This window comes from Balaenoptera ricei, chromosome 3 (assembly GCF_028023285.1).
Source record: "Balaenoptera ricei isolate mBalRic1 chromosome 3, mBalRic1.hap2, whole genome shotgun sequence".
Classification (NCBI taxonomy): Eukaryota; Metazoa; Chordata; class Mammalia; order Artiodactyla; family Balaenopteridae; genus Balaenoptera; species Balaenoptera ricei.
Window position 1 is genome coordinate 169,975,453 of NC_082641.1, and position 17,305 is coordinate 169,992,757.

General features: G+C 57.1%; 1 protein-coding gene across 3 annotated transcripts; it reads left to right on the top strand.

The window, feature by feature from the left end:
• Positions 1–471: 471 nt before the first annotated feature.
• PDE4C (phosphodiesterase 4C) lies at positions 472–17,305 on the top strand. Of its 3 annotated transcripts, none has more exons than XM_059918099.1 (15): positions 472–732; positions 9,001–9,192; positions 9,891–9,927; positions 10,013–10,086; positions 10,324–10,376; positions 10,665–10,777; positions 10,858–10,951; positions 11,489–11,652; positions 11,852–11,950; positions 12,382–12,546; positions 12,633–12,732; positions 13,370–13,524; positions 15,193–15,315; positions 15,572–15,754; positions 16,281–17,305. In XM_059918099.1, exons 1-15 carry the CDS (start codon positions 491–493, stop codon positions 16,668–16,670), a joined length of 2,184 nt encoding a protein of 727 aa, XP_059774082.1. In that variant the 5' UTR covers positions 472–490; the 3' UTR covers positions 16,671–17,305. The 3 variants fall into 3 exon arrangements, with proteins under 3 accessions (XP_059774082.1, XP_059774083.1, XP_059774084.1); XM_059918100.1 differs by having other exon boundaries at positions 15,677–15,754; XM_059918101.1 differs by lacking the exon at positions 472–732 and adding an exon at positions 5,838–6,001.

The window sequence follows — 17,305 nt, forward strand, 5'->3', positions numbered from 1 at the left end:
CAGCTCCTCTCTGTCTCAGCCACCCGGAGCTCCTGCATCTACTACCTTCTTTCCTTTCGGCATCAGGAGTCGGGGCAGTGCCTTGGTGTTGGGGGTCTCCAGAGCCCCTGTTTTCCCGCTCTCCATTCAGCAGCAACCGGGAGGATAATTTCTGTCTTCACTCCAAGTCCGTGTCTTGCCCCTATTTCGTTCAGCACTAGAGGGGACGTCAGGCCATTCTTGGCGCTGGGGATCTCCCCACACCCTGTCTTCAACCCTCACCCGCAAGTTCTTCTTCCCCTGCTATCTATCCTTCAGCACCATCTCAACGAGGACAGCTCCTTGATGTCAGCCCCACCTTGAGAGCCCCTGTTTCTACCTTCTCCCGCCTCAGCACCGCCGGCGCGGACAGCTCCTCCACCCCCGGCTCTGGCCGGACCCGGGCTCAGACACTTCGCTCCCGGGGACCGCTCCCGCGCCCTGCTCTCTGCCTGCTCCCCGGCTCGGTCGCATGGAGACCCCGGGGGTCCAAGAAGGGGTAGAGGCACCCCGCGAGCTGAACCGCGCTCGCAGCTGCCAAGGCATAGCCAGGGCTCCGAAGCACCTGTGGCGGCAGCCCCGGCACCCCATCCGCATCCAGCGGCGCTTCCACTCAGACCCGGACAAGTCTGTGGGCCGCAGGGAGCGGGACCTGAGCCCGCGGCCGGCGCTCGAGAAGTCGCGGCGCTCCTGGCCCTCCTCCTTCCACAGGCGGTAGGTGGGCGGGGGCAGGGCCCTCCCGCGGAGTGGGGGAGGGGCGCGCAGGGCCTGGCGGGAGTAGGGGAGGGTCTTTGCTTTTCCAGGGGCGGGGGTCTCTGCCTCTTGGCTGAGGCTGGCGCTTTAGAGGATGGTGGAGGTGGGAGGTGGTAGTGCCATGATTGCTTATGGGTCTGTGTGACCTGGTGTGCCCAAGTGCCGTTGCATCCGAATGCGTGTGAGTCTGAGCAGTTGCGACCCCGTGTGTGCTATCTGTTGTGTGAGTGTCCACAGCTGGCTGTGTCTCTGTGGGTGATGGAATGTGTTCAGGTGTGTGTATACCAGTTACCTACGTGCTTGGCTGTTTCCCCTTGTGGTGCCCCTGTGTGTGTGCTGGGCACGACTGTCCTCGCTCTGATCCAGTTGGGTGTCCAAAGGCCCTCCAGACCCTGGAGTGTCCTCGGGTGTTTGTGGGTTTGTGGCCACGGCAAGCATTTCAGGGGAGCTTGGGTTGGGTATATGAGAGGGCCAGGGCAGGCTGTCTGCTGTGCTGGGGGAGGAGCCTCCTCTGCGGCGTGTCCACACACACACACACACTCACGTGTCCGCTGATGTCAGAGGGAAGCCTCTTGGGGAGCCTGAGCACAGGATGTTTCTTCCACACAAGAATGAGGTGGAGAAGAGGGGAGCAGAGGTGGGGGAGGGGCTGCTCCCGTTTCATATAAACTGAGGGAAGGGGGCAGAATAAGACAAAGACAGAATAGAAACACAGAAAAACAGGGGCCTTAGTGGGGTCAGAGGGGCCTCAGTGCCACCAAAGAGCAGGGTCCAGGAGTCCCAGGCCCTCCTTGGATGGGAAGGGGAGCTAAATCAGGCCAGACCTAGAGCCCTGGGTTTGAGGCCAGGCTGAGTGACCTTGGGTGAGTCGCTTTCCTCTCTGGACTTTTCTCTTGCCTTGGTCCCTGGACCTCCCGGGGCCACAGGCTTCTTGATCAAAAAGCCTGGCCTAACACCCCAGCCTGGCCCTCCAGCGGCCCTGGCTGGTGTCTGGGGCAGAAGGGCCCCACAGCCCAGAAGGGTTGGAGCTTTCACAGGTGACCCAGCAGGCCCCTTGCCTCCACCCTCCAGCCCTCAGCTCCTCCTCCCCTCTCTCCCAGTGACTCATGATTTTCCATCTTCAAGAAAGAACAAACAGAGACTAGGTTTGGGCCCATCTCGGGGCAGAGCCACGTGGCTCTGGAAGGCAGGAGTGGTGGGTTGTGTGCCTGTGAGTGTGTGTGTGTGTCCCGCCCATGCATATACATGCTGATGTGCTGGGAGAGGCTCAGCCTTCAGGGAAGCTGGGTTCAAGGCCAATGTTCTGTGCACTGCCAAGCAAGCAGTGGTGCTTCCCTGAGCCTCAGTGTCATCAGTGAGATACAAACACAAACTCATAATTTCTACATTCTGTCATGAGCGTCCTGTGCCAGAGCATAGTCCTCAGCTGTGGCCCGCCTCCCCACTACCCCAGGTGGATCACATGGGTCTGGGAGGGTCTGAGCATCTTGTTCAGCAAGCATTTATTTAGCAGCTACCATGTGCCAGGCCCTGTACTGGGGCCACAGCCCAAGGGCAAGCAGGTGCTCATAGGCTAAAGGTAGAGACAGACTCATACCAGCTGGAGACAACACAGAGTGATCTGTGCTGTGATGGAGAGAGAGCAGGGTGCCGTGGGGCCCAGAGGAGGCTTCTGACCCAGCTCTTGGAGGTAGGGGGTGAGGAAGGACTGCTCGGAAGAAGTGACATCTAAGCTTAGCCTGAAGGGTAAAGAGAAGTCAGCCGGGAGGAGTGCAGGGAAGGGTATGCCAAGCAGAAGGAACGGAATGTGCAAAGCGTCAGACTCAAGAGGATCAGATATATGAGGATATGAACACAGATCAGTGTGGCTGGAGGGTGGGAGGGGAGGCTCTTATTCATCTCACAAACATTTACTGAGCACCTACTGAGTGCTGGGCACTGAGGGCACAACTGGGAGCAAGGCAGACCTGGTCCTGCCCTCAAGGGGCTGGCAGGTGAGGCAGACACAGATCAAATAATCAGGACAGTAAATGTGAAATTGTACCAATGAGAGGAGGGTGCTCTGAGAATATTTATTTACTTGGCTGGTCACGGAGGGCTTCCTGCAGGGGGTGATGCTTCAACTGTGACCTGAAAGACAAAAAAGTTAGCAGGGGGGACTTCCCTGGTGGCGCAGTGGTTAAGACTCCGCACTCCCAGTGCAGGGGGCCTGGGTTTGATCCCTGGTCAGGGAACTAGATCCCACATGCATGCCACAACTCAGAGTTCGCATGCCACAACTAAGGAGCCCGTGAGCCACAACTAAGGACCCGGTGCAACCAAATAAATAAATTTTTTAAAAAAGTTAGCAGGGGAAGAGCCTTCAGGCAAGGGCATGGGATAAGAATGAGCCTGGATGCTTTGAAAAACAGCAAGCGGGGAGGGGATGATGAAGCTGAAGCAGAGTGAGCCAAGAGGAGTGTGTGGGGGAGGCAGGCAGGAGTGAGGCCACACAGGTGTCCTGGGAGGTGTGGATTCAGAAGTGAGGGCAATGGGGAGCCACAGGAGGATCTGGAGCAGAGTAGGGTGAGATCTGACCCATGTGATCATCTGCACATGTGACTCAGCCTCCACCCTCCTCTCTCTATCTAGATTCTTCAAAGGGAGACTTTCCTGGTTGTCCAGTGGTTAAGACTCTGTGCTTCTGATACAGGGGGTGTGGGTTTGATACGTGGTCAGGAAACTAAGATCCCACATGCCCTGGAGTGTGGCCAAAATTTTTTTTTTTAATTCGAAAAAAAAAAAGATAACTAGATTCTTCAGGCGGACTTGGGCAAGTCATCTCTCCTCTCCAGACCCCTGTATACTTGTCCATAAAATGGGTGTAATAGCACCCACCTCCTGTCTCACGGGGGCCACCTGGTGGCAGAGGAGACAAGTGCTTGCCCAGGGAAGAGGCTCATATAGGGGAAATTGAGACACCGAAGTGTTAAGGGCACTAGAGACTGCTGGGCACCTCCTCAGGTCACATAGCATGCAGGGACAAAGTTAGGGTGAGACAAAGTCATGTCAACCCCTCCTTTGGCCTCTGCCCCTTCCTGGGCGAAGCTTGGGGTCATCTCTCAGGGTCAGGCAGGCCAGGTTTTGAATGCTGAATCTTGGCTCTGTGGCTCAGTTTCTCCATCCAAAAAGTTACTGATAATGCATTACCGTTAAAACTGGTTATAAAGTATTTAAAGTTGAATCTATTTATGAAACATTAATTTTAAAACTACTAATAAAGCATTAATGTCAGAGTAGCACCTGGGACTGCAGAGGAGATGGAGCCATTTAAGCATTAAGTGGGAGAGGCTGGGGAGGCTGCCAACCTAGGCTTGAATGACCTCAGGCAAGGAGCACACCTCTCTGTGCCTCGGTTTCCCCATCCACAAAATGGGAATAATAGTCCCCACTTTATAGAGTTGCTCCAAAAATAAAATGACTTTTACATGCACAGCCCTTGGCTCAGCACCGGGAGAGCAAGGAGTGCTCAGTTCGTACCCATGTGTTTAGCCTTAACCTTCCATTTTATGTTTGTGAATTCAGGAGAAGGATTGCACCTCTCTGTGTCTCAGTCTCTCCTTGGGGATATGAGAACACTGTGAGTCTCCCCCATGGGGCTGAGGTGGTGTCAAGGCTCCTTGGACCCAGCCCCAGTCTCTCCACTGATCCTGGCGGCCTCTATCCCCTGGGGACCAGCTATAATTAGGCCTAGCCCCAGCAGCTACAGATGGTATTTTTGTCTTGGGGACAGAGAGTCTGATTCCCACCAGGTGTCCGGTTGCAGGGCCACGGGGACAGAAGGGGGTTCCCAGCCAGACCCTTGAGACTCTTTGTCCTCCTGGGCCCCAGTGTGACTCCTCTGTGAGCCTCCATTTTCTCATCTATACAACGGGGACCATAGTATGATTGACATGTCAGGGGAGGGTCAGGGTCTCACCACTGAAGCCCTGATCTCCCGAAATAGTATCTCGCATCCCCCCAGGATTGCCAGAAACCTGGGTGGCATTTGTCTGGGGCTCCCAAAACTAGTGCAGTCCCCTGGGCCAAGGCCCAGGCAGGGGGCTTGTTATCCCACAGCAGGACACAGTCAGGCCCATAGCTTCTGTGTGGCCTCAGCTGGGAGGCCCAGCCTCCCTGGGCCTTGGTGGCTTCTGCCTGAGAGGTGGGTGTTCTGGGTCTTGTCTCCAAGTGTGACATTCTCTGAGACTTGGTTTCCTTTTCTGAAGAATGGGGCAAGACCACCCAAGCCCAGCATTCTGAGGGTAGGCCAGCTGGTACAGACCCCTGAACAGCCCCCCTGATACCAGGGGCAAGGCTTCCCTTTCCAAGGGTCCTTCCTGGGGTGGGCGGTGGCAGCTGAAGCTTCACAGGACCGGAAGGCCTGGCAGGAGTAGAGTGCGGATGTTTGTCCAGTAGAGACAGCAGGAGAGGGGAAACGATCCAGAGACAGGGCCTGGGGAATGTCAGAGCAGGTGGAGGTCATGTGGGGACTTGTGGAGGGGGACAGGAAGAGGGGGAGCTGCCTTGCAGTGAAGACTTGCGACTGTTACCACTTTTCTCCAAGCCTCAGCTCCCCACCTGACAAAGGATTAAGGGTTTGTAGTTTCTGAGCAGCCCCTTGGTGGCTCAGTCCTCAGTTTCTCCATCTGGAAAATGGGTAGAGGGGTATTGCAAACACTGTGTGGGATCTGGGCAGCCCCTCAGCAAACTCTGTGTCTCGGTGACTCCCTGATAATGGAGAGCACTTCCTTTTTTGACTTCTGTATCTCTTTTCAGCCGAGTTATCAGCTGAGCAAGCTGCACTACTGGGGGACATGGTGGCAGAGGGAAGTGGTATAAGATGCGGTTTCTGGGCTCCCCCAAAGGGGAAGCAGAGAGTGTCCCGTCTAGCTAAGGGCCTCGGTTTCTCCATTTGTCCCGGTGAGGGCGTCCCTGAGCGGTCCTGCGGCGAAGGCGGGGCGGGTGCGTCTCCTGCCCTCTCCCTGCCGGGCCCCGCCCCCGTGGTTGTCCAGAAAAGGTCCCGCGCAGCCTGCACTCCGTCCAGCCTCCACGCGGTCTTGGCGATGCAGGGCCCCCCTGCGCCCGCCCCGGCCCCTGTGCCCAGCTCCCCACGGGGCTCCCCGCGCGGCTCCCCCGGGCTCTTCAGGAAGCTCCTGGTGAACCAGAGCATCCGCCTGCAGCGGCGCTTCACCGTGGCCCATCCGCTGTGGTGAGGCGAGACAGTGGGCCTCGCAGGGGTCATGGGAACTGTCGGGCTGGAGGTGGGAAGGGCAGAGTCAAGGACAGCTGGGGCCAGGTTGGGGGTCAGGGCATAACGGCTCTGCCCCTTTGCCCTTTCTCGGTATCTCTCTCCCTCTGTCTTATCTCTGTCTCTTTTAGTTGATGACTGTCTCTCTCCATCTCTGTTTCCCTCCACCCACCGCCTGGACACACGCCCAGGGGACCAGCCGTCTGTCCCTCTCCAGCTGTGCGGCCTGGAGCAGGACGGGCTGAGGCTCACGTCTCCTTCTGACCCTCGCCAACCCGGGGCAGGCGGGCTGAGAGTCCTGGAGGTGGAGGGAAGAGGGTCACTCCTCCCCTCGGCCTGCCCCTGCCATCCGTTCTGGCGCCAGCAACGGGATGGCCTGGTGGCCTCACACTAAGCCCTCGATGTTCGCGGAGGAAGACGTGATTTGATGGAGGCCTTTGAGGCAGGGTGTTCGCGGTGTAAGAGAGCTTGTTGCGCACCCGCGCAGAGCGCCGCCTCTGCGCAGCCCCACTCGGTTGCGTTCTCCAAGGACTCGTTCCACCGCTTTAGGTTTGAATTCCGGCCCTTCAGGAAGCGACTGTCACATCGTGGGTCGCAGGGCAGAGGCTGGGGTTGGAGGTGGGGCTGGTGGGCGCCGACTGGGTCCCGTACCTTGCGCTTGGCTCGTGCGGTTTTCGCACTTGGTAATTTGGTATCTTGCGGCTCAGAGACTAAAGGTCCCTTCTCCAAGGTCACACGGCCAGTGGCAGCTGGTGGAGAGGGGGGCAGTCGTGACCGTGGTCCCTGATGACGCCACTTCAGGCCGAGACTGGGGTCCCGGGTCCGGGAGAGCGCCCCCAGGGCACCAGAAGCTTGCGAAGAGGGGTCCCCGCCGAGGGCTCCGGAGTGAGCACAGGGGCGTCAAGGACGTCAAGGGCGTGAGGCTGGGCGAGGGCAGGTCTCTCCGAGGCCCCTGTGCTTCAGTTTACCTGTCTAACCGATGGACAGACACGCCGTTCCCACAGTCGGTGCGAGCTCCTCCCCGCTGCCCGCGTCATGGAACCACGGCCTGACCCCGCAGCTCTCGGCTAAGTTTAGAGCAGAAAGAAAAACAGCTTCCCCCGCAGCGACAAAACCCCGGCTCAGCCCTTAACTCTCCGTGCTCGCTACTTGGATTCGAACCCAGCACGCTGTGGCCTCTCCCGGCCTCAGTTTCCCTATTCATCCATAGGTGTGCTTTTCCCAGAACTTTTGGGGAGATGAGAGGGAGGGGTAGGTGGTAGCCACTCCCAGGCCTCCCCCTCTGAGCACAGGTTTAGGGTATCCACCGCCACTAGCCCGCCCCCAAGAGTGTCTCTCCTCCAGTCACCCGGCACACTCGGAGGCCGGGTAAGCGCTAAGAAGTCCCGTCCCTCCGGGTGACGTCACGAAGCGGGAACTCAGAAACGCTGGACTTTAGGGGCTTCTCCAGGAGCCCCAGAACCCGAACAGACCGAGAGCGGTCGGACATAGCCGAACACCCGAGTGAGGCCGGACTAAGCCGAATATGCCCGACCTAGCCCGAGCGCCACCCGGACTTTCTCGAAAACCTGGCGCTACCGAACACGCCCGAACGCATCCGAACCTACCCGAATGCGGTCGGTTGTAGCGAATTCTACAGAACTCACCCGACAGAACTCAGGGGAAGAGGTCCAATCCTGTAATGATCAGACCCAGCTTAGTCAAACCTGGCCGTACTTGACGGAGCCGGACCGAATCCAGCTGAACCGGACAGAATCCTGACGAATTCCCCACCCCCAACCCGGTCTGAGCCGAATTCCCTGTTCGGAGTCTTCCGGCAGGCGCCGATCCCATCCGTGGACGGGGATGGGGTGACCTGGAGGGGGACCAGGTGGACACTGGCCCTCGGCCAGGAGGGGCGTGTCTAGGGGCGGCCCCTGGGGTCTTCCTGTCTCCGTCTTTCCTGCCCGCTCCCTTCTCAGAAACCTGTGACCCACTTGCAGCCCTTCTCCCTGGTTGCTAACTCCCCCTCCCACACTTCTGTTCTAGCCCCCTGCCACTCTTTCTCTGACCTCTGACTCCAAGGGGGAGAGTCGTAGATCCCCCTTATTCCGTCAGGGTGTGGCTGGAGGGAGAGACGGGGCTGAGAGATGGGAGGGGCGATTGGGGATTGCCTGGAACAGGAGGAGGACGGTGCTCTGGGGAGAGGACACATTCTGTGCAAAGGCCCAGAGGTGGAAGAGAACAGGCAGAGCGTTCAGGCCAAAAATAAAGCAGAAGAACTGGGGAGCTAAGGATAGGGCCAGAGCGAGCTGGAGGCGTGGTTGGTGAGATTGGGGCAGGGCCATATGGGCTGAGGGTGGGGACCTGGAGCTGGGGTAAGGGGACAGGTGGTCCAGGGCGTAGCCAAAGCTGGCTGGGGATGGGGGCCTCTCCTGGCTGTGAGGAGCCTTCGCGTGTGCCCCGTCTAGGCGGGACCCAGGTCCCCTCCAGAGAGGAAAGCCCAGGAAGTCGTTTTCAATCTCCATGAACTTACCCTGCGACCTGGACCTCAGTTTAGTCCTTAGTAATACGGTAGCCCTGTCGCTCTCCACAGGTGCTCGGTTGTAACTCCCTAAAAGCACCCTGGGGATGAAGTCTACCACACCCATATTAGAAACAAAGTTGTTGATGTCCATAGAAAAGCTGAGACCTACCCATGGTCACAACAGCCACTTGGAGACAGATCCGAAACTCATGTCCTGGAGTCCAGATTAGTCCCAGTGGAAAAGACTCTGGGGTACAGAGGTGGAGATGGAGGCGTGAGGGGCGCGGTGTCCCTGAGTGGGGGTGTGACCGTGGGACAGATGGACAAGCTGCAGGCCACTCCTGCCCAGCCCACCGCGTGGCCCCAGGGAGGATGTGACAAAACTGATATAGGCCATGACCCAGCATCCATATGCCAGGACCCTCGGCTCTGACTATGACTCCTTTTCCTTCAGCTTGGACCTGGAAAATGGGCTCTCATGCAGAAGAAGCGCCCTGGACCCTCAGGCCGGGTCTGGCCTTGGCCGGGTCATCCAAGCCTCTGCCCAGCACAGCCAGAGGCGGGAGTCCTTCCTGTACCGCTCAGACAGTGACTACGAACTCTCGTCCAAGACCATGTCCCGGAACTCCTCTGTGGCTAGCGACCTGTGAGTCTGAGGCTGGGGGATAATACTGCTTTCTACTTCCTTCCTTCCTTTATTCCTCCATTCAGCACACCTCCTTCAAATGACCGTTTGACGTGGGCTTTAAAGTTTATGTAGGAGTTTGCTTATTTGCTTGTTCAGTCGGACATGCCGAGAATGATATCCAGTGATCCTCTGTGCCTCACTTTAGGCTGGGGTTGGGTGGCAATCCAGTGACATTAAGGCCAATTAACAGCAACCGAACATACACTTTGATTTGAGCTCCCTGGTAGCCATAATTTCCTGCCTCTACTAAGACCCCTATTGCCCCTGGGACTCAGATTCTCCATTTGTGAGATGGGGATAAAGTGAGTGATTGGTCAGAGGGGCTGTGGCTGCTTTCAGAGAAGAGTCAGGTGAGGGGAGTCCAGGAACTACTAGGAAGACACCCAAAGGAGGGAGTCGGGGCAGGAGGATGCACTCAGCTGAGGGCACAGTGTGGGTAAAAGCTGAAAGATGCGGGACTTCCCTGGTGGTCCAGTGCTTAAGACTCCGCGCTTCCACTGCAGGGGGCACGGGTTCAATAACTAAGATCCCGCATGCCACGTGGCGCAAAAAGGAAGAAAAAACAACAACAAAAAACCCCCCCACAAAAAACTGGAAGATGGGAACGTGTGGGAGGGCTCCTTCTGACCGCCCTTCTACGTCTGGTCTCCCCGCAGACACGGAGAAGACGTGATTGTGACACCCTTTGCCCAGGTGGGTGCCCACCTCTTCCTTCTCCCGTGTGCCGGGCAGGTAGAGCCGACCCCTCCTTCCCAACGCTGACCGCTCCCCCTCGCAGGTCCTGGCCAGTCTGAGGACGGTTCGGAGCAACGTTGCGTCCCTTGCCCACCTGCAAGGCCGCGGAGCAGCCAAGTACGCAGGGGGCGGGGCGGGGGCGGGGGCGGGGCCTTGCGGAGAGAAGGGCAGGGCCTGGCGGAGAGGGGCGGGATCAGAAGACAAGGTGGGCGAAGCAGAGGCGGGGCACGGGCGGAAGGGGCGCGGCTGGCAATTCGGGGATGGGGGGAAGGGGAGGAGGGGCCGGGGCCACGAGGTCTTGGGGGCGGGGCCCTTTGGGTGGGGCAGGCCGCTCCTGAGCCGATTGTACTGCAGGCAGGCATGCGTCGGGAACACCCCATCTGGCAGTCAGCCACCTCCACCAACAGGTAATGCGCCTGCTCCTATCCCCTCCTTCCACTGTGGGACAGCTGTGAACTTCCTCTCTATGGGGACCTCCCCAGCCCATGAATCCTTAGGCTGTGCTAATTATAAACCTACCCCCCAACCCCACCCCGCCATCCCCCCGCCCAAACACCCTTGGGGTTGCGGAGATCCTGGGGTCCTGAGTGGCCCCATTCTCATTGGGAAGGGATCCAGGGTCCAGATGCAGAGCAGGAGGGGCACAGGGTTCCCAAGTGGGGGTGGGGCAGGCCCCTGACCAGCTTGGCCCCCAGAGGACACTGGGCAGACGCTGGCTTTGGAGACACTGGACGAGCTGGATTGGTGTTTGGATCAGCTGGAGACACTGCAGGCGCGGCACTCGGTGGGGGAGATGGCCTCCAACAAGGTTAGTAGGGCCAGATAACTGAGATCACTTGCCTATGTCCACAGTGCCCCCATCATCACTGACATCACCTTCCCCTGCAGTTCAAGTGGATGCTGAACCGGGAGTTGACTCACCTGTCTGAAGCCAGCCGCTCTGGGAACCAAGTGTCTGAGTACATATCCCAAACCTTCCTGGGTGAGCTATGGTGGGTCACTGACTAGGCCACATTACAGAGATAAGAAGAGGGAAGGGAAAGAAAGACTTCTGCTACAGACCTCAACTGAGGAAGATAGAAGCAGACACAGACACCCCCAGTCCCATGAGGCAGGGCTGGACCAGAGAGAGGGACAGGAGGATCTTCCAGGAGGAAGGGGACATTAAAGTTAGGGTTTTGAAGCATGAGTAGAAGTTTGCCAAGGAGGAGATAGAGGGAACCACAGAGCTGGGTCTCCAGCTTGGGAGACGGAAAGGACATTTGACTGTTTTGGGAAAAATACTAAGCTCCAGGTGCCCAGGGGCCATGTCCAGCAGAAGAGGTCACTGAGATCAACCTTGAACAGAGGAGAAGGGTATCTACAGGCCAGAAAAGACTTTACTCTGAGATTACTTTGGTCCAGGTAAAAAGGAAATAGGTTGATCTTGAGGCTTGGCAAGGTCCAGTACTTGAGGCCAAGCAGGCCAACCCTAGCAGGTGAATTGACTTCTCTGAGCCCTACCCTGCCCCATCTACAGACCAGCAGACTGAGGTGGAGTTGCCCAGGGTGACCCCCACGGAGCCCCCAAGTCCCATGTCCCAGATCAGCGGCCTGCGTGGACTCCCCCACAGTACCAGCCTTTCTGCAGCCACTGTCCCACGCTTTGGGGTCCAGACTGATCAGGAGGGGCAACTGGCCAAGGTGGGTTTACAATAGGAATGCTGAGACCCAGGTTTGAAACCTGGCTCTGTGTGGCTACCCTATTTTGGGCCTCAGTTTGCCCACCTATATACTGACCAGGTGGGGCTCAAAGTAGGACCTGAGGCCTGGGGATGGGGGTTGAGGCTCCAGAGTCTGGGGAAGTTGGGCTGCAGTTAAGCTCCAGTCCTTCACATTTTAGGAGCTGGAAGACACCAAGAAGTGGGGGCTTGATGTGTTCAAGGTGGCAGAGCTAAGTGAGAACCGGCCCCTCACAGCTATCATGTTCAGCATCTTTCAGGTACCTCCCCTGCCCTTGGCTTCTAATACCCTTGTGTTTCCTTCACTCCTTCCTACCTCAGGACCTCATGGGACACACGTTCTTCAAATCCTCCCTAACATCCCTGAATGGGGTCATTTGAGCAGGGGCATTGAAGGATAGATAGGCATTTGTTAGGTTTAAAAGTTCACTGCTGATTGGCAACAAGACTCAAGCCTCAGCCTTGGGCCAGGCCTGAAGGGACCCAGTCTTTAGGGAACAACTGTGGGGTCAGAGATGAGCCAGAGGGGAAGGACAGAGACCAAGGGAGTTCAGATGGAGAGCAGGGAGGGCATCCTGGAAGAGAGGGCACTTGAGAGATGGATAGGGGTTCAGAAGGAGAGAAGGCATAGGAATAGTGTGTGCTGCCACCCAGAGGCCGAGGCCCTGACTGGGGCCCTGTGATGGACCAGGAACGGGACCTGCTCAAGACATTTCGGATCCCAGCCGACACACTTGCCACCTACCTACTGACACTGGAGGGTCACTACCACAACGATGTGGCCTACCACAATAGCCTACACGCCGCTGACGTGGCCCAGTCTACACATGTGCTGCTGGCCACACCTGCGCTCGAGGTAGGGCCCTACAGCTGCAGGCAGCCCTGGTGCGTGCAGGGCACAGAGAGCCTACCCCTCACCTCTTATGCTCCGTGCCCACTCAGGCCGTGTTCACAGACCTGGAAGTCCTGGCTGCCATCTTTGCAAGCGCCATCCATGATGTGGATCATCCTGGGGTCTCCAATCAGTTTCTCATTAACACCAGTGAGTTAGGGGGCTGGGCCCTGCCACCACCTGTCAATCAAGTGATGTTAGTTGGTCCCATTCCTGCTCTGAGTCTCCCTGTTTGTGAAATGACTGCCACAATCTTCCCTCCCTTAGGTGCTGAGAGCAGACCCAGATATACAGTAGACACTCAATAAATGAGAGGATAACAAATGTGGCAGAGCTGATTTGGGCCCACTGAGATTTTAAAGTTTAGGATCCTTTGTGGTGTCAGAAAAACTCAGTCAACAAGCAATTATTGGGTACCTCTTATATACATCCCTGGAGAGCTGGAGATAAGAGTGGAGCCCTCTCACTTGAGGATCCCAGGGTCTAATAAGACAAAGACTTGGTAGTTCATTCAACCAGCACTCAGCACTGTCTCCTGCCATGCCAAGTCCCCAAGGAGTCACCAGTCTCGAGGAGGTAGAGCTGAACACAGATGCCGCCCCCCCCCCCCGCAGAGTCAGGGCAGGGCCATGGGGAGAGACAGGGTCCTAGAAGGCTTCCTGGAGGAGGGGGCATTGGAGTTGGGGCTTCAATGCATGAGTAGGAGTTTACCGAGAATTTACAGAACCGGCCTTTGGGTGGAGTAGGTTGGGCAGGCAGTTCTTGAGGTGCTCCACCTCCCCTACAGACTCAGAGCTTGCACTTATGTACAATGATACCTCCATGCTGGAGAACCACCACCTGGCTGTGGGCTTCAAGCTGCTGCAGGCAGAGAACTGTGACATCTTCCAGAACCTCACCATCAAGCAGCGGCTGAGTCTGCGCAGGATGGTCATCGACATGGTGAGACAACAACGATGGATGGGGTGGGGCGATCTTGGTATGGCTGGGGGTTCAGTTGGACCAGGGCATGTCCCCATTCTGAGTCCAAGCTTCCTGGTCTGTAAAATGGGGCGATGACTGTCCAAGCCTTGGGTAGGGGTGACTAGGCCCTTGGTCAGGCTAATCAGGTCTTGGATGTGATTCACGTGCAAATGATGTGGAAACTTTCTGGGGTTTCAGGTACAACTTTTCTGACCCTTAAGTCTGTGCATTTGATATTTTTCAAGCTGGGAGACACCAGTATGTTTTGGGTTCTTATGCATCAATTCACTTATTTAACAAGCATTTATTGAGCATCTATTGTGCTTGTCCTGTGACAATGACCATTAGAATTCTGGCCTTTATGAAACTCACAGTCTGTGGGGGAGATGGGCACATAGGTGGGAGCCATGATGGGGGACCCACAGCAGAGCCATGATGGGGGACCTGTAGACAGAACTGTGATGGAGAGATGCTCAAGGTTGAGGAGGGCTTCCCCAGGAGGGAACACTGAAGTCAGGGCCGGAAGAGTGTAGAGGACCATGGGGTGGGGAGGAGTGTTCCCAGCAGAGGGAACAGCATGTGGGGAGGGCTCAGAGGAAACCAGGCTCCAAGTGAAGAGGAACTAAAAGTTTGCTGAGGCAGAGTGGGGGCTCTGGGCAGTGGGCACTCCCAGTGGAAGCATCATTTGGGCCAGATGGGAGGTTAGGGGAGAAGTATTTTTTTTAAAATATTTATTTATTTATTTTTATTTATTTGGCTGTGCCGGGTCTTAGTTGCCGCACGAGGGATCTTCATTGCAGCGTGCAGGATCTTCGTTGCGGCGTGCAGGATCTTTAGTTGTGGCGTATGGGATCTTTAGCTGTGGCATGCGGGCTCTTAGTTGCGGCATGAGGGATCTAGTTCCCTGACCAGGGATCGAACCCGGGCCCCCTGCATTGGGAACATGGAGTTTTAACTGCTGGACCACCAGGGAAGTCCCCTGGGGAGAAGTTTTGAGACTTCTGTCTGATTGTCAAAGAAGTCCGTGGGTCATCCCTGGGCTGGGTCCGCATGGGTCCAGCTAAATGAGTTTTAAGCAGCTGTGCTCAGAGCTGAACTTCCCTTCCGGTGGCTGAAAACAGCCCTCCCGGGCACGCAGCAGCCACAGGAAGGTTTGGGGAGCACTGAGTCCACCTGTGGCTCCCACGGCCCTCTGGATAAATCCCCCACTCCTCCCTGAGGCCCTCCCCACTCTTGTCACTCTCACTTGCTCCCATGTTGCTCCTGCACTCGTTTGCTCTAGCCACAACTCTCTCCTCTATGTTCCTCAGCTTATTCAGCTTCAGGGCCTTTGCACTGGCCAAGTCATCTGCTGGGCTTCAGGCATGTTTCATGTCAACCCCCAGGTCTAATATCCCTCCCTCATGCCCTGTCCCACATGTGGGATGCACCCCACAAGCCCAGCAACCTTGGAGAAGAGACTATTGACTCAGCTTCTCTTGTGAGCTGGGTTTACAGCAAATCTTGATACACGCCCCCATTTGACAGATGAGGATACTGAGGCTCAGAGGGCTGAGGATCCAAGTGGGTGTGGCATCTGGGAGGTGGGGAGTGGGGGTGGGGCAGGCGCTATCCTCATACTTGCCATCCTCCTTCACCTTCCCCCAGGTGCTGGCCACAGACATGTCCAAACACATGAACATCCTGGCTGACCTCAAGACCATGGTGGAGACCAAGAAGGTGACAAGCCTTGGAGTCTTGCTGCTAGACAACTACTCCGACCACATCCAGGTGTGTGACTGGGCCAGCCCTAAGGTCTTGGTTTCCACACTCTCATTCAGCTGCATTTATGAAGTGCCAACTGCGTGCCCAACTTGAAGAAATGGAGGCACATACGGTCGCGTGGCTGTGCCTTAGCCACCCTTTCCCCTGCCCAGCCTCAGTTTCCCCACCTGTAAGATGGGTATGTCCATGGCGCCAGCCTCTGGGGCGGGTACCAGGCCTGGGGTGGCCTGGCCTGAGCCCTCCCGAGCCTCGGTCTCACCAGGTCTTGCAGAGCCTGGTGCACTGTGCCGACCTCAGCAACCCCACCAAGCCGCTGCCGCTCTACCGCCAGTGGACAGACCGCATCATGGCTGAGTTCTTCCAGCAGGGTGACCGTGAGCGCGAATCAGGCCTGGACATCAGCCCCATGTGCGATAAGCACACGGCCTCGGTGGAGAAGTCCCAGGTCTGAGGGTGACTGAGCCGAGCTGGTGGGCACTGGGGAGGTGGGAGGGAAAGGAGTGGCTGAGCTGACCCCACGAGTCCTGGCTTGACCCCTGGCTGGCAAATGAGGGGATGTGGCCTAAGGGTCTGCACTGGGCTGTGCAGAGTCAGGCCTGGGATGTATTCCCTCTGGGCTGCCGGAAGAGAGATCTTCACTCACTTGTGGAGTTTGGAAGTATCTGTTCTGAGTGACATAGGAGATTCTTGAGGTGCTCCTAGTCTGGGGGACACATTCATCCAGCTCTGAGGAGTCAGGGCTGAGGTAGAGGGAAAGACTTAGGGGTTGGGGGAGCCCAAAAGGGGCAGAGGAGTCTTCCAAGAGGAGGGGTTATTTGAAGAGCGTTTCGAAGGATGTGTAGGAGTTGGGAAATGGCATTCCAGGCAGAGGGAACAACCTGGGCAAAGGTCTGGGGGCTGGACTGGGTCTAGGTCCCATGGTAACCCACCACCCAGCAACCTCTATCCCCCAACTCTGTATCACCCCACAGGTGGGTTTCATTGACTACATTGCCCACCCACTGTGGGAGACGTGGGCTGACCTGGTACACCCAGATGCACAGGACCTGCTGGACACTCTGGAGGACAACCGCGAGTGGTACCAGAGCAAGATCCCCCGCAGCCCTGTGGACCCCACCAGCCCCAAGCAGGGTGATCCCGACAGATTCCAGTTTCAGCTGACTCTGCAGGAGGCAGAAGAGGAGGAGGGAGAGGAGGAGGGAGCATTGGGTGGGAAGGCCTCAGGGTCACCTGACACTGAGCTCCTGTCCCCTGAGGCCAGCCCAGACCCTGGGGCCCTATACCTGGACAACCAGAGGACCATGGGCAAGCCCTGTGTGGACCATGAGGGCAATGTGATGGCTGAGCCTTTGGGCACCTAGTGGCCCCTGATGGGTGGGTGGACTTTCCAGGAAGAGGTCCCAAGTGGCCCCTGCTTTGCCTTCTGCACCCACTGAGGGAGACAATCAGGCTTTTAGCTACAGACAGTTCTCAGGGTTGAATTGGAGGCACCTGGCGGGGTCCACGCTGACCCTGAGCTCAGCTGAGAGAGCTCTCCAAGGAGCTGGGCTGGGAGCAGCCTCTTCCAGGGCCCTTGAGTTCTCCCTCCTGGACTTCAACCCCTGGTGTAGAAAGGGAGTATCTGCCAGGCCCCTTGTCTATCTTCTCCAGTGGTCACTCTTCAGCCACGTCCATCACTTTATTCTTTCATTCTTTATCCAATATTTACCGGGCACCTACTGTGTGCCAGGCCTGTGCCTGTTATGTGCCTGTGGGGTAGCCCTGCACAAGGAGGTGGGGAGTCAGCCTCAAGGAGATGCCCCCTCCCCTAGACACCTCCCCTTCATCTGCAAGGCAGCTCATTACAAGAGAACAAGAACTTGAATGGGAGAATTCTCAGCACCAAAGCTTCATCCAGACCCAATTCTGGCTCTGGAGCTCTGGTGGGGGGTGATAGGAGCCATGAAAGAGAGGGCTGTGTGTCAGGAACTGTCTCTGAAGACTGATTTAACCTTCA

Excerpts from the sequence above, each read along its gene's own strand:
- PDE4C (XM_059918099.1), top strand. The coding sequence starts at position 491 with ATGGAGACCCCGGGGGTCCAAGAAGGGGTAGAGGCACCCCGCGAGCTG. Across the intron at positions 10,778-10,857 it reads GGGAGATGGCCTCCAACAAG|TTCAAGTGGATGCTGAACCG; the intron begins GTTAGTAGGGCC and ends CTTCCCCTGCAG. Across the intron at positions 15,316-15,571 it reads ACTACTCCGACCACATCCAG|GTCTTGCAGAGCCTGGTGCA; the intron begins GTGTGTGACTGG and ends CGGTCTCACCAG.